Here is a 15,874-nt window from a genome sequence, read left to right on the forward strand (position 1 = left end):
ATCGCGGAAAGATACCGTTAGACGACGGACGTACCCTTCGGGGGGCTTCTACCAATCCAGAGACCTCCTATAATTAACTTCGACACAGTCACCGGAGTTTAGTAGCGAATCTGGGTCTTCAAACCCACATCTTTCCCTCTCACTAACGGCAACATAACACAGCGTGGGTTTTGCGAAGATGTTCGGATTGCTTCTGGATCAGCAAGCCGACGCCAAAAAACATTGTTAGGGCCATCATGACCGTTCAATAGCGAAGCCGTAAGTTTGGTTTCACCAGACTTGACGGCGGAAGAAGCACGCCCGAGCAGGATTCTCGGGACGTTGTTGCGTCATGTTCGAGCCTCCTCGGATACCATATCAGCAATCGAAACGAAAAACGGAATTGTGTTGGGTGTCACCGATACAAATTTGTAGCCCCAAACAATAGTCTTCATTTTGGCTGCGAAATGTGTTTGACGGCGGATCTGCAAAGTGTACACACCAGTACGAGTGAAAATTTTGGGAATCCGTGCTTGATGCCTCTCAACGAGGAGCTCGCTTCCAAATCGCCAATGTCGAAGTATGGACTAGTACTCCACATTCAATAGTTGATGAGTCGGAACAAGCCGAAATGTCCACGCTCTCTTTGGACGGAGGCCCCGAATGCAACGATTGACCGTCGTATTCTCATCGGTAACATGTAAAAGCGGTTTTGACAAAGCTTTGTTTTAAAATGAACCATTGACTACCATTCCTAGCCACACATGTAGACGACGAAATGAGTCTCTTTGTTGTTGATTCATCACTTAATACGTGTCTAATATTTACTTCAAAAAGGCACTCTCCGCCTTGCAATCCATATCAATCGCTAAAACCCGGGCTCCTTCCGCCGGTTCTGTCAAAAAGCACTCGGCTTGTTTCCCATACTTGGCTTCGTAAGATGATTGTAAATGCTTTATGAGTCCTTCGACAACTCGGCGTTGAACGAAAGTGACCGTACAACCGCCAAAACCGCCGCCGGTCATGCGGGAACCGTACACACCTTCGTACGCCTGAGCTACTTCGACGAGATAGTCAACTTCTTCACAGCTTACTTCGTACTCGTCTCGCAAGCTTGCGTGGGACGCATTCATAAGTTCTCCAACATGATCCCACAGTCCCATTTTCAGAGCAACCTTGCACTCTTTGGTGCGAACATTTTCGTTAACGACGTGGAGAGCTCGATGGTAAGAAATCTTATTCATCTTAGCTTCGGCCTCTTTCACGTCATCCTTAGTGGCGTCTCGCAGAGAAAGTACGTGGTAGAGCGGAATGGACTGCATTGCTAGGAGCGCATCGTGACACTGGGCTCGTCGGATCCCATACTCGGAATCGGCAATGCTGTGCGTGACCTTTGAGTTGGTGATAAGAATAACGGGATCTTCTGGTGTATTTGCTTTCATAGTGACGTGTTCAATTTCCAGTGATTGGCAGTCAATGAGCATAAGTTTGCCGACTTGGGCGGCAGACGAGGCTAGTTGATCCATGATACCGCATGGCGAATGTGCCCAATCGTTTTCGGCTTTCTGACAACGTAACGCGCGTTCCTTTCGAATATCCTTTTCTTTGGCGGAGGAATAGGCCATATTTTCCGGCAGGAAGCATTCGAAGAATGTCGCGACTGCAACTTCGAGCGATGCCGAACTGGACAGACCGGAGCTCAAAGGAACATCGCTAGCAATGGCCATAGACAGGTCTATAGTGCACCCTTCTTTGGGAAGATCGTGCATGTACTGTTGTACTACCCCGACTACGTAGTTGACCCATGATCGCGGTTCATCCGCATCTGGTGGACGACTTGTGCCGTTCAGCCGGCGTTCTTCAACAATACTTCCGTTAAGGGCCTTTTCGGAAATGAGTCGCAGACGCATCGACGTCGGTCCATTGCCCTTGCCGGTATGGCAAAAGCCGGTTCCGTAAATCACGGTGGAAAAGTCGATGGCCAAGGGTAAGACAAATCCACCCGTGTAATCGACGTGCTCGCCAATTAAATTGACCCGTCCTGGTGCCGCCACCACGTACGCCGGGGGTTTGTGGTCCTGCACAAAGGAGGAAAGGTGTTTCTGGTACAAGCCCTTGGCGGAGTCTACAAGAGTCTGCAAGTTCGGTGCCAACGAAGCCTTGGCTATCTTGGGAGGCAACGCCGTACTCGCAGAATCCGTCATGCTTGAGACACTGCAATCGATCAGGGTTCTGATGTCAAGTATTGAGTGGTACAAGCAAGAAAGAACGTGAGAGGTCAACGGAGAAGAGTCTTTCCAAGTTGCAAAAGCCCAAACCTCCAAGAGACAGGCGAGTTCCTTCCAAAAGATTTTCGGTTGGCGTCGCAAAGCAGAAACGTCAAGGTAAAATACCCAGCGGTGATTGGTCGTTGGCGGGTAGCAGTCATTGATGACGCCGCTAGCGCTCGGGAATCGATACATCCCTGGGACTTGAAATGCGTTTCTTTGAAAATTGAGAGTGAGTCGCATATAATGCAGCTTTGTGTTCCCGATTGGTCAGTGTACAATCAACCACTACTTGTCGTGCGTGCTCAGATTCTACGGCGGTAACATTAACATGACATAAATTCAAATGTTTATGACTGTGACAGCATTCGGGTCGCGCATCGTGAAATGCCCCCCTACCCTCTCGCCTAGCTAATAGAGTTTTCTTTACAATCAGGTGCATTTCAACGATGACAGGAGATGACTAAATGTGAAAAGGGACTCGCACAAAGAAAAAGGAACAAACAGATACCAACGGAAGCTCTCGAGCACCATTCCGTCATCAATTCAATGTACAGCATATTTCTTGGTTCCTAGTATTGTTTTGTGGAATGCATTGTGCGTAACTGTCTTTTTAGGAATTATGACAGAAACATCATTTTACGTTTCGAGTGGGAATCCCGAGCTCGACACAGAAGATGATCACACCAGCTCCAGCTGGGAAGAGCTCCGGCAAGGCTACGACTGCGCTGAGACGGCAGGAATACAAACAAATAAGTTGGTGTCACTCACAAATTCCCCCCTGACAGAGCCTTTTCAAGTTCTCGAAGAGGCCCAGAAGCTTTTTCACATTGCCTTGCCTTCGGTCTTGATCCAGTTCAGTCTATTTTTCATTTTTCCCATGTCGGCTTCGGCGGTTGGACGTAATGTTGGAACAGTTGAGCTGGCTGCTTTTTCTCTTGGATCCTTAATTGGAAATCTGACTTGTTTGTCAATCATGGAAGGTGCCTTGACTGCGGCTGATACGCTCATGCCGCGAGCTTTTGGAACAGGCCAGTACGAGGAAGTTGGACGGATCGCCATTCGGGGCACCGTCGTGTGCTTATGTCTTTTGCTACCACCTATCATCCCACTCTGTGGCTATGGGGGTTGGATCTTGGAAACACTTGGACAAGACCCAGACGCTTCGCAGCTCGCAGAAACCTGGATTCGCGTTTACTTTTTGGGCGTATTCCCGAATTTGGGCTTTAGGATTTTGTTGCGCTTTCTACTATGTCAGCATCAACCATGGCCAATGGTGATTTCTAGTGCCGTTCCTTGTTTCTTGGTACATCCAATTCTCTTGCGACATTTGGTACCGACTATGGGTCTGGAAGGATCGGCCTTGGCAATTGTTCTAACTCAGTGGATATCACTGTTCCTACTAATCGCCATACTTGTTGTGAAACCCATGCACAAATCGGAAACCTGGCCCGGTTTGTCCTGGTTGTATGTCAAAGAAGCCTTGGCAGTAGGACCGTCCCTAAAGTTTCTGCATTTGAGTGTTGGTGGCATCATGTCCATGAACGAATGGTGGTTCTTTGAAATTATGGTAAGATTGGTTTTGCCACATTTGCTTACAGTTAGCCGTACATCTTGAGACTCAACTACATATGCATTTTTTTCTTCTTAAACAGTGCTTTGTTGCGGGCAGTTTTGGTGTGATCCCACTCTGCGTTCATACGATCGCCTACAACTTGGTACCACTATTGTTTATGATCCCACTCGGTATTTTGATTGGATTGACGGTCCGCATGGGTCACGTCATTGTGGAAAATCCAAAGCATGCCAAACAAATGGCATGCTGGTGTATGGGTCTGACGGCAGGTATCGGAGCTGTGGTTGCAACGTTGCTGCACGTTTTTCGGTACCAGATCATTGCAACATTTACCAGTGACGAAGAAGTCATTGAACCGATATTTGGGGACATTTATGTTATTACATCTTTCTTTTGTATATATTTGGCATCAGCCAAGCCATTCTACGAGCGTTGGGTATGCAGTGGCGCATGGCAGCGATTATTTCGGGTTTTCTGTACTTTTTTACCCTTCCAGCGGTCGTCTACTTTGCGGTAATTCGGGGCGGTGGACTTGATGCGCTTTGGACTGTCTTGCCTATATTTTACACGATTTTGCAAGGGCTGCTGGCTCTGGGCTATGTAATGGTAGATTGGGAGAGGCACGCATGTACTATACGGGAGGGCATTCAGCGGAGTGCAGCCGAAGCCAAGGGTTTGGAATCGAACGAAACGACCTTGCTCCTAGCGTCGCCGAAACGAACTTTTTAAGAGTAAACCCCGTCAAACGAAACAATGAAACCATTGTAATTGTTTATACTCAATCATCAGTTGCTGCCTTCGCCACGCGCCACTTCCCACTACGGACGCGTGTTGGAAAAGTAAAGACTTCCGATTCTTCTTCCGAGTCAGACGCAAAGACTGGTACGCGAGCCACCGTTAAAACATCCACATCTGACGCTTCGTCATCATCAAATTGATCCTTAGCATCCAAATCGGCCAGGAACCTACCATTTGTATCAACATCAAATTCGTCTTCTCGTTCCACGTACTCGACATTGCTGGGCAGCGCTTGGAAGTCGGGCGCAAAAGCTGTCCAGTTGACCCGCGGCCCCCACATGTCAACCAATCCGTCCGACGTTGCCACAGCCAAAAATGTCCGTGCTGGATGCCAGGCCACCGCGTACAGGGAGACCCCGGCTCCGGTGAGTTTGTCCATGAGTGCTCCGGTGGACGTATTCCAAACGTAGACTTCGTACTTGTTGTCGTCCCCGTTCGCCCCACCAACAATGAATTCGCCGTCGCCACTCAAATCACACGAGGCAAATTTGACCTTGTTGACGACGTCTTGGAAAACCCAATGGGGTTTGTCCACGGCGTCAGGAGTTTCCCAGCATTCGTTCGTCGCATAAAGACGAAGAGAACCATTGGCGCAATTGACGACAATGTGTTTGCCGTTGCGAGAGACGAGCAAGTACCAGGCAGCTGCGGAGCTGACGTTGCTTTCGATCGCAAAACGAGGGTACACCATTGGTAGCGTAACCGATTGAACGCCTGTGTAGGATTGTAAGGTTTGCAAAAGGCTTTCGATATCCCAACCCAACAGGGTGCCTTCCTTGGTAGCCGCGTAAACCCGATCGCGGTGTGGATGAAAGGATGCACACGTAATAAAATGTTCGTCGGTATCGTCCCACAATGGAATGATCAAAGTCTTGGCTTGTTCGTACAAAGGAACCGCATCTTGATCATCATTGGATGGCTCGCGGTCGTCATCAACGACCTTTCCGTGTGTCCATACGTTTGCCGGCATCCAGAACACGACAAGGGTTCCGTCCGTCAAAGCGGCGAGACCACACGTTCGTATGCGGGGATGTACTTGTAGCGATCCTCCGATGGGAACGTCGAAGCTCCAGGAGACGGCCGGGCTCTTACACAGCCTCGAATTGGAGGACCAGGTCGGGATCGCGTCTACTGGTAACCAGCGCTGCTCCGGCAAGGTTCTGTTTTCTGTGACTGGTAGAATGTCCAGCGCCAAGGTATTCTGAACCAGTACGTAGCGATCGTCGGCATCGTTAAAGGCCGTGGCGGCGGTTTGCTCGGTTGCATGTTGAGCGGACGGGAGATCATCCGCCAGTCCGCTCTGACGTTCTTTTCTTCCGTGCGGAGATGTGCTTAATCTCTTTTCCGTACTGGCATCGTCGTCGCCACCGTTTTGACTGGATACATGCGTCGCACTCGTCTGGTTATTGGACGTCGTATTTGTACTGTTGGTACCGCCGGTGTGATCCTGTACCTGTGCCGCAATAGCGTGGGCGCATTCTTCAGAACCGTACGGATGGGTGGTATCCCAAAGTCGCACAGTGGCGTCCCCCGCGGCGCCCACCAACAGGGACCGTGAACGCCGTGACCACGAAACACTCGTTACTCCGCGCCGTGTCGTAGCCTTTGACGACGCTTCCTGAGCATTGCTGATATTCTTGCTTTTGTGCTTGGCCTTTTGGCTGTTTTTACTACTGCCGAGTCGCTTCGTATCTTCTAGGTCAAGTTCGACTTCGGGTAGGTCGTCGTTGGGATAGAGCGCACTCAAGGTTCGGCTGAGGACGTTGTGCACACCGACGGCTCCGCTGCCGTATCCCACGGCGAGGTACGTCCCGCGCCGATTAAAGGCGACGTGGTAAGCGGCTTGCCATTCTGGATCGACGAGGACCGCACGGCCCTTTTTGGACGGCGGTACCGTGTGTGCTTCCAACAGCTCGTGCCGACGAAAATGAAAACTGGGATCCGCCATGGACAGGGTGGAGTCCACGCGATCCGGGATCTGGCGCCCGAACGGGTCCAGCAATTCCAAATTCATTAATGCAAAGGCTTTCTCGCGAAGCTGGACAAAGGGATAGTAGAAACGCAAAAACGTCGAATCCAACCGAGACCAAGCACTTCCGTACTACTGATTAGACGCGGCTGCAACAGTTTAGCACTTAGTAACAAGGCTATTTCGTTGCCGGTGTAGCGTTTTGATACATCGTGGTTGCTGCATGATACATTGTGTTCACGGATTGGAAGAGTTCACAGTCAACAATGCATGGCATTAGCTGCTGCCAACCATAGTGTTTTCACTGTCAATGTCATGTCCGTTTCCGCTCGAGATAATCAGGGTTCCTTACCTAGGGTTTTGTGAGCATTCGTCCTATCGTGAAATTTCAATAGTATCCAAAGGGTGTCGAGCGGGACACGGATATCCTTCCCAATTGTTTTGACAGTGGGCGTCACCATAGAATGATCATTTGGCTATAACTTTTCTAGAAACGCGCAAATGGCTCTGCTGTCCCTACAGTGGGAAAGAAATTGATTCGAACTTTCTAATTAGTTTTTTTTAATATTCTGACTCCTAGGAGAGATGGAGTTATCATAGTCCAAAAAAATTTGGTCTAGCTCGTGACTCGATTCACGAGTTGATTTCGATGCCAAATCGCCAAAACACAAAATTCACCATGGCGGACTTGTATGAAGATTACACCGCTTCTTCAGATGAAGAATCTGATGTAACTTGTAGAGTCACAAAAAGCTTACAATGGAAGGCCGGAAACCTCTTCAAAATTGTACTTGTTGAAGTCTCCAAAGGCATCCAACACCAAGTTGGGCCGACAAGAGTGTAAAAAACAACTTAACATTTGGTAAGTTGCAATTTATCTATGTATTTTTTTTACTGTTAATACGTAAATACTAGTGGTTCTCCGGGTTATTTATCCAATTTCAAGGTCTCATCTAGGTATCTAGCCGAAGGCGGCTGAGATACCTACCGCTTCATAAAGTCGCTCAATTGTACATTTAACACGTAAATAGATACCCATATACTGAGTTTATTTCTTCATCCTATGGTGACGCCCACTGTCACTGTCATGTTCGTTTCCGCTCGAGATAATCAGGGTTCCGTACTTAGGGTTTTGTGAGTGATCGTCCTCTCGTGAAATTTCAATAGTATCCAAAGGGTGTCGAGCGGGACACGGATATCCTTCCCATTGTTTTCAGTATAGTCACAATGAGTACCATTTGTACGAAGGATACCCCTTCCGATTAGGTTATGTTGTTCACAATCTCTGGTTCGGAGGATTGCCCCGACCACCGCAGACTGACGTACTCCACTCCTTAGGGCGTAGGTAAGTAGTACCAGCGCAGGATGGGCCAATTGATTGCACGCCCACTAACATCATCCCGACCGCGAGGGAGAGCGTGCCAGCGCTGGGCTTGCCCCCGTCGCTGCTACCAGAAAGTCTCGAATAGTAGGAACGGTACCGTACGGATAGACTACCAAACGAACATCACATCCAGCAGCAGCGCATCGATATTGGCAAAGCAGTTTCCGTCGTTGGTCCCCATCATCCGAAGCACCTTGAATTGTTTGTGTGGTTTCCGTTTACTTCCTTTATCATGGTGCGACGAGCAATTCTTCTTTTCCCCACACTCGCGTGTATCGCCGCCGCGTTTACGGGCCAGCCGTTGGTATCGCGAAGTCCGTCGGCTTCCTACAGCCTCTCGATGGGTGGGGCACAGGGATACGCCACTTCGCTCGAGGGCAAGAAGAATACCGTGACCAAAGTGCAGAGTCTGTTGGATTCTTCCCAAATGGTCTTCACAATCCCCGCCGGATCCATAACTGTGGCACAGACGCAAGCGCTCCGACGCAGCATGCCGAGCGGTACCACCGTACAGATTGTCAAGAACAAGCTAATGGCCCGGGCCGTCGAAGGCACGGACTACGCCGTCGCCACCAGCTTGCTCCAGGGCGCCAACGCCTGGTTCTTTATTGAAGAAGATATCGGCGGTACTTTGAAAGCCTACAACGCGTTCTTGAAGAATTTCGGCAAGCGGGAGTCGCACCCTATTCTGGGCGGCGTGATCGAAGGTAACACGTACGACGCTGCCGGCGTCGAAGCCATTGGCAAATTACCCTCCAAGCAAGATCTGTACGCCAAGATTGCCGGATCGATCAAGGCCGTTCCCACCAAGGTGGCGCGGGTTATCAAGGCGCCAAACTCCAAGTTGGCGCGGGCCATCAAACTCGCCACGGACGAAGTTCACAAGTAAAGAAAAAACAACGTTGGATCGTACACCTACTCGTTCTTGTAGTATATACCATTGTATCGTGTTCTATCGTTGGCCGAGTAAGAAGGAATTACTACTAGGTACATATTTCGTAATGCTTGGATCTACCGCTTAGCTCCTTGCTTGCCTTCAGACCTAGCTAGCTAGCTAGGTAACCGTACAGTGTACACGAGGGGGTGACTCGAAAGAATCGTGGCGGCGGGTAGCTCAAACGAACACGACAGACGGTGGAATGTGTGATGGGCGCAACGTGTCAGTCCGTACGTCTTACGGCTGGACGGAACCGGAACCTTACTGTTAGTTCGGATTTTTCCAACGCGACGCGATCCAGAGAAGCACGCACAAGGATATGGCAAAAGGATGGGTCAGGCAGGAACACATCCTGTGCCTGCCTACCCCGCTGTGAAGGTATAGCAAGCATAGCAGTATTGTACACGCCAGCCTCGTCCCCAATATTCGCGTATACCGTGTTGTGTACGGTGAACAAGGAACCACATGAGGCGGCGAGACCGCACGTCGCAGTGGACTAAACGACCAATCGGATGGCCCAACGTCACCTGGGGCTTGTTGCTTTGGTCGGCGACTCGGCGTAGTCCGCCCGTGTCGCAGGCGTTCGTGTTCCGTTGCCGACCATCATCGACGATTATACCTTCTTTCGAGCTTTCCTCGTCGGGACTTCGCTTTCGACAGCGGCAACTACAACCTAAGCCATTGCAATCGTTACAACCTCGATCGGTTCGTTGTCCGATATTCCCTTTACGTACGTCGCCACACAACAATCAAGACGAACAACCGAACGATACCACTGCAAATGTCCCAACGTCCGCATCGTTCCGTTTGTGGGAAAACGCCGGTGCCGAAATGTACGACGAACAACGTCCACGTCGGACGCTGTCGTCCGTCACCGAGAACCCACACGCGCCTCCGCCGTGGGCGAGCCTTACCGATCGGAACGATTGGGGCGTGCACGTTCGTTCCCACCCGCCATTATACCCACACACTTTGGACCAGGTCGTGTCCCACATCTTTCACGCTGTCGCCGCCACTCTGTACGGTCAACAAATGCCGGACCCGAACGTGGTGCGCAATATTTGGCAGGGGGACACCCTGCACGGACGACGACCCACCCGCGCGCGCTGGGATGCCGGACGCATCGGAATCGAACTGGATCACGTACAGGCACTCTTTGCGCGAGAGAATAGCAGCAGTAGTAGCAGCAGTAGTGCCAGTGGAATCCGCAAATTGTCGTTGCTCTTGGCTGGTAAACTGGCCACGCAACCGTGGGATGGATACGAAACGAAACAATTTCACTCCGATACGCACCGCATCACGAAAGGGGAACCAACTCGCCCAATTGTGCTCTATTTCAGCACAATCAAGCAAGCTCTCATGGCGAGCCACGAACTCGGGATATTGCGTCGGATCGAACACGAAACGCACGCTACAACAACGTCCACTGCATCCACACGATACGATAGCGTGACGATTCTCTCGTTGGACCGCGAAGCGACCATTCCGGAATCGCTGTGCCGGCGGCCCCGGCGCAAGGGCACGTCGTCCAATCCAGCCGTGAACGGTTGCGTGGATCCTACGCGTGGTCTCTTGATCCTGGTGCAACCCACCGACTACGACGACGAATACCGTCCACCCGGTCCGAACGTGGGTTCCGTGGAGCGCCTACAGCGGCTCGTTGCCCAAGCCGCCATTTACCAACTCCCCACTGTTGTTCTGTCTCCAAGGTATCTCAAACATCCACACTTTCCGGAAGAAGCCTACGAGCAGAGTGGTTTCCAACAATCGGGCTATTACGGTGGTGTGGAACCCCCGAAAGGGCCGACCCCTTGGGTCCTCCGGGACTTTACGCCGCCCGTCTTGAGTTGGATCGGTAACGCGCTACCGGTGACTCGAAACGCCCGCTACCGTGGGGTCGCCCTATGGCAGAGCAATTTGGACGAAGGCCATGGTTGGCATGTGTACGGCGTCCCCCGGATGGGTGGGACGACGCCGGACTACCTGGCGAGCACCCGGACCGCCTCGGGCCGACCCACCCAGGACGTGATGCGGCGGGTCCTAGCCGAGTTTTCGCGGTACGACGAATCCACGGAATGAATGCTCGACGACCCAGGGTAATGTAAGGAATAGGCGACTTTGGGAAGGGAGGGAACGATTGGGCGACCTTGGAGGCTTTCCCTGGAATCCAAGACTCGATTGTTTCCGGGTTTCGCTAATTGATGTGAATTTGTAAAGTGCTCTCGAAATCCGGGCCGACGCGCCGTGTCTGACCGGAGTACCGCGGATTTGAGTTCGATGACGGCAAATTCTTCGCAAACAATCCGGTCACGGACGGGTGTCAACCCTCCGTGAGTCTCATTCAGTAACTGTTGGTCCATACATTGTTCCGTTGTATTGACTTACTTAACATAGTTGATATAGAGACAAACATTCAATTTGGGCATTCGAGTCATTGAAAAGTCTTTTTTCGCGGTCACCAAACCGAGGCCTATTGGGTTCTTGGTATCCCTCGCCCCCCCGAACCCGCGCACAGGGGAGCGCGATTCGCTGTGTCACCTTCTACTCACTACCGCGTTACGATTCCTTCCATTGCATATTATATTACCCGTACCGGTGGTTCGGATCTCTCTCGACGACTACCATGGCCTTTCCGGGACGCACGGAAGACGCCTTGTTTACGGCGGTGGCGGTGGGAGATCACGTCCAACTGTCGAATGTCGTGGCGGCGCACGCGCACCGTGCGTTGGGGAATTTCCTCGCGATGCGGCAACGTTGGAACGTCGGAGCGTGCACCTCACGATCGACACGGATGGGTACGTAGAATACGACACGTTGGCTTTTTGCGAGAGAGAGAATGAGTATATATATGTGTGTGTGCGTGCGTTGGAGTTGGAACAACCGGGGATCCAGGGGACTCGGGTGTGTAAAAGTGTGCGTGTGCGTGCACTGTACACGACGATGGATTGCTCCCCGGAACAATTCCCTTCTTTAGACATCTCTGTACCACGGCAACATCGTCATCGTCACTGCCGTAAGCACTCTTTTACTTATTCTTCTTGTTGACTTTTGGAAATATTACAGAAGAAAAGGCGGACGAATTCCATCAGGTAGCGGCACCGTATCCCTTCGCTTCTCCATCCGACAGTCGCATGGCTCATTCGCCCCAGGCTTCCCACCAGGCCTGCAACGACTTGCTCCACGAGCTTGCCGCCTTTTTGACGAACCGCGTGGAGTCACGCTCCTCGTTCGGCGACTCGTCGTATCGCCCGGAGCTCGAGCGCTTGGTACGGGACGCTTCGGCGAGTTTGACGGAGATCCGTCCACCCGCCAACTTGGTCGTCTACGCCGACGGCACGACACACTGGGAACCCCCACCGGACGCCATTGACGCTACCGTCGCTACGACGACACTACCGCACAACAATCATATTCGAGCGTGGTGTTCGACGACACCCCCGGTCTTTGACGGGAGTGTGGCCAACGCCACGCCACCGCCGCTGGGCCACGGGAATGGGCCGGCGGGAGGCGCCGGAACGATCCTGCACTTGGCCTGTGCCGTCGACAACCCCTTGGCTCTCGCGTTTTTGCTCGCCATCGGAGCCGACGCACGCTCCTCGCATACGGCCTTTCGACGACTCGTTGTACACGAAGCGGCCTGCAACGGATCCCTACAGTGTTTGACGCTGTTGCTCGAAACCGGACGCCGCTTGCGGGAAATGAACGAACCCAAGCCCGCGCGGACGACCCACTCTTGCTCCCCCACGAGTGCGTCCGAATTCAATCTGCCCTATTTGCCGCGCCGTGTGCAGCCCAACATCGAATCGACCACGGCGGTGGATTCGAGTGAGACCGATCCGTCTTGTTGGCGCCCGTACCGTGCCGAGTCATCCAAACTCCAATGCGAAAGCGAACCGGAACTCTGTCGGACGCGACCGTCACTCGATTTCGTTTCTTTGTTGTGGTTGTTTCGTGACTGCGCGGAACAAGTCAAACGCGGGGAAATTACTACACTGGACGCGGCCCGACAGGTTCTGGACTATGGGTCTCTCTCCGGTGTTTCCAAGGCCTCCTTGGCACGCTCTTGTGCCTTGGGGAGTCACCTCCACGTTCGGAGTATTGGTCGGCCCCCCGGAGGAACCGCCGACGGGCACGGCAACACACCATTGCACTGGGCCGCCTTTAAAAACGAAACGGAATGCGTCAACCTATTGTTACGGTACGGATCCGATCCAAACGCCCGGGCTCATCCATCCGGATGGACGCCACTGCACGATGCCGCCTACAGCAACTCCAGAGAATGCATCGCCCTCCTCATGGATGCTGGTGCGCTGGTCGATGCCCGCGCCAACAGTGGAGCCACGCCGTTGTGCTTTGCCGCCCAGGAAGACTCGGCCGAAGCCGCCGCTCTCCTATTGCGGTACGGCTCCGATCTGCAAACACGCTGTGCGGGAGGACCTGTACGGGATGATAATACCATTGGACCCGGGGGGAATCCGTTGCATCCGCATAGTCGGTTCAGTGGATACACACCCTTGCATTATTGTGCGCATTACAACGCCCACGAGGCCGCTCGTGTATTGCTCAAACATCCAACTGCCTTGGCGGCCACGGAAATGGCTGATTTGAATGATCGTCTCCCGATTCACGTAGCCGTGGCGCGAGGCAGTAGTGATGTCTTGCGGGAATTGCTACACGCCGGGGCGCGTGTAGAAACTCGATCGCGATCGTACTCCCAGGACTCGTATTTAAACGACTTTGGACGTCCCGTCACTCCTATACGGCTAGGGTCGACGGCACCGCCCGCGCCGGAACGCGTTGCGACTCCCCGACGTGCGCAGGGAGCGTCTCCGCGAGTGTCGACGCCCGTATCCTCTCCAATGCTGCGTTCCATGATTCCGTCGCAGCCCGTCATGTCCGCGAAGCCTTGGAATTGCCTGACGCAGCGCTCAATCGATGAATGTAGGCATCTGGTTGCCGAAGCAGAAAAGCAATGGGCCCCGGATCGACATTTGTTGTTCACCCCGAACGATCGACGAGCCGTCATGCAACTTTTGCGTGTGGGGAAGCGGCTCGAATTGGACGGTACCGGTATATTTATCGACTTGTGGCCACAAGTACTGTCTTTTTGTGGTCGAGGCTGGTTCGAAATAGAGGAAGTGTCCGCCAAGAGTGCAATGTCGGAAGAAATGGAGCCAGCCAATGATAAGGATAGAGGCTTTGCGGAGGACAGCGACAGATCTTTTTCACTATCACGGTTTTAGACATTGCAAAGCGTTACGAAGGCAATGAGTCGCATTTTGGCGTATATGGTACTAAGCCTCTTGTACTAATTAGACAGTCTACACTGTATAAATTCCGACACTTTTAAGGTTTACCTATATGCTGCTGTGACCGAACAAGACCAGCACTATGTTCCGACTAAAGGATGTTGCAACTTCCACATTTCGGTTCGGTGGGCGCAGTTCCGCTTGTCAAAGCCTCAACATTGGTGATGAACTGCTGCACAAAGATTTTGTGTGAGCGTTTGAACATGATGAACCACACAAAGTCGGGAATACCTTCATTCTTCATAAACATGGAGCGAAACTTTTCGGTGCCGAGAAAGTATACAAATGACCCCATCTCCAGTCTACTGGCCTGTCGTGCGATTTTCTGCGTAATCTTTGCGGCTGCCTTGGGTTCAAAGTAGGAGCGGAATAGAGGCAAGCCAACTTCCTCTTCTTCTAGCAAATGGGGCAGCATCATATCTTGGTACTCGATCCACTCGTGCAATAGATTATCGACCTTACTGCCCACATCGAGGCCGAGCATGATGCCCTTGATAGTTTCAATTTTTTTCACGAGAATTTCGTGATCAGTTTCGAGCTGTCAAGGGCCAAAGGAAAAAAATTAGCGAAATGTGAAGGACGCACATCTCAATCGCTACTGCAGTCGTGATTCAAAACGTACTTTTTCTGGATAAAGAAAGCGTTTGCGACATTCGGGCACGACGATATCATCTTCATTCGAATGATGTCCCAGCATGTGCAATATATGCCCATCAATAGCAGACTGCAATGAAGCGACCTCCCAATCTTGAAGACTTTGGTCACGCTGTTTCATGGCGTACAAGGCATCGCGGAGCAATTGGATTTCCCCGCGTAAAGCATTGTGCGCGATGACCCAACCATCCTGCTCAATGGGATGTTTGTATTGTTTTTCCTTGTCCGGCTTATATTGGTCCGAGAGTTGATACTTTGGATCAAGGACATCTATTCTCACCATATTCTCTAGGCTTGTTTCTACACAACGGAGGAAACGAGTATTGCTGTTGTGAGATGTAAGTGCTTGCGAAACTCGCCAAGATGCCAGAGCAGTTTATTCGGGTTTTCAAGTTTTATTACTTCAACCGATTCCTGAAATGTCTCGGTAGCCAGCGCGATGCCATGAAAATGATGACTACTTCCATTTGACCTATTAACTGTAAGGGGGAAAGAAAATCGATTTATGTTAGTATCCTGCTGAAGAAGTATGGCACTGTTTAACAACTTGAACTAAGAAGCATAAGCGGGAAGCAAAACTAAAAGACAAGAACGCAAAATCTCCATGCTACAGTAGATATAAGTAAGTAAATGTTTGTACATGTTTGCACACAAACTGCTTAAAGTATTTCCGACGGAACTTATGTCTCAATGATTATTTACAATTGTTCAAGTTTACAGTTCTATCTAACCGAAACAAACTAAAATTGACTGTGATAAAAATCTAGATTCGCTTTCAAATCCAAAGAGACATTTCAAAAGACTACCAACCGGTATGGGTATTTTTCTCGTGCACATCGCACCAGTCAGATCTTCGACCGTCGGTTCTAGTAGGGAGACAAAATCCAGTGACAACTGCTCTCCAACTTGAAAAGTATAGTGACAATCGCTCAGTTGTATCTTTTCTTCATGAAGTGGAAATACAGTTAGCTATTCCTTTCATGAAGTGGAAATACAGTTAG

The 15,874-nt window shown here is 51.2% G+C and overlaps 7 protein-coding genes across 7 annotated transcripts; 4 read left to right on the plus strand and 3 right to left on the minus strand.

Moving 5' to 3' along the window:
• Positions 1–857: 857 nt before the first annotated feature.
• GALK1 (galactokinase) lies at positions 858–2,048 on the minus strand (the record flags this gene model as incomplete). Its single annotated transcript, XM_002182637.1, has 1 exon — positions 858–2,048. A coding segment is annotated over one exon (1,191 nt), but the record flags the coding sequence as incomplete, so codon positions are not given.
• Positions 2,049–2,752: 704 nt separating this feature from the next.
• Positions 2,753–4,551, plus strand: PHATRDRAFT_48159 (predicted protein; the record flags this gene model as incomplete). The annotated part of the gene is made up of 3 exons (XM_002182487.1): positions 2,753–3,816; positions 3,902–4,198; positions 4,267–4,551. Exons 1-3 carry the CDS (start codon positions 2,869–2,871, stop codon positions 4,549–4,551), a joined length of 1,530 nt encoding a protein of 509 aa, XP_002182523.1. The 5' UTR covers positions 2,753–2,868.
• Positions 4,552–4,579: 28 nt separating this feature from the next.
• On the minus strand, positions 4,580–6,811 carry PHATRDRAFT_48160 (predicted protein). The gene has a single exon (XM_002182638.1). It carries the CDS (start codon positions 6,632–6,634, stop codon positions 4,601–4,603), a length of 2,034 nt encoding a protein of 677 aa, XP_002182674.1. The 5' UTR covers positions 6,635–6,811; the 3' UTR covers positions 4,580–4,600.
• Positions 6,812–8,313: 1,502 nt separating this feature from the next.
• On the plus strand, positions 8,314–8,862 carry PHATRDRAFT_14715 (predicted protein; the record flags this gene model as incomplete). The annotated part of the gene is made up of 1 exon (XM_002182488.1): positions 8,314–8,862. The coding sequence occupies one exon, from the start codon at positions 8,314–8,316 to the stop codon at positions 8,860–8,862; it is 549 nt and encodes a 182-aa protein (XP_002182524.1).
• A 370-nt stretch (positions 8,863–9,232) lies between these two features.
• Positions 9,233–10,989, plus strand: PHATRDRAFT_48162 (predicted protein; the record flags this gene model as incomplete). The annotated part of the gene is made up of 1 exon (XM_002182489.1): positions 9,233–10,989. Exon 1 carries the CDS (start codon positions 9,376–9,378, stop codon positions 10,987–10,989), a length of 1,614 nt encoding a protein of 537 aa, XP_002182525.1. The 5' UTR covers positions 9,233–9,375.
• Positions 10,990–11,469: 480 nt separating this feature from the next.
• Positions 11,470–14,196, plus strand: PHATRDRAFT_48163 (predicted protein). Its single transcript, XM_002182490.1, has 2 exons — positions 11,470–11,705; positions 11,974–14,196. The coding sequence occupies exons 1-2, from the start codon at positions 11,534–11,536 to the stop codon at positions 14,151–14,153; spliced, it is 2,352 nt and encodes a 783-aa protein (XP_002182526.1). The 5' UTR covers positions 11,470–11,533; the 3' UTR covers positions 14,154–14,196.
• A 46-nt stretch (positions 14,197–14,242) lies between these two features.
• Positions 14,243–15,240, minus strand: PHATRDRAFT_48164 (predicted protein). The gene is made up of 2 exons (XM_002182639.1): positions 14,842–15,240; positions 14,243–14,757 (listed from the first exon to the last, which is right to left on the minus strand). Exons 1-2 carry the CDS (start codon positions 15,154–15,156, stop codon positions 14,311–14,313), a joined length of 762 nt encoding a protein of 253 aa, XP_002182675.1. The 5' UTR covers positions 15,157–15,240; the 3' UTR covers positions 14,243–14,310.
• Between the last annotated feature and the right edge of the window lie 634 nt (positions 15,241–15,874).

Source organism: Phaeodactylum tricornutum, chromosome 16 (genome assembly GCF_000150955.2).
Source record: "Phaeodactylum tricornutum CCAP 1055/1 chromosome 16, whole genome shotgun sequence".
NCBI classification, from domain to species: domain Eukaryota; phylum Bacillariophyta; class Bacillariophyceae; order Surirellales; family Neidiaceae; genus Phaeodactylum; species Phaeodactylum tricornutum.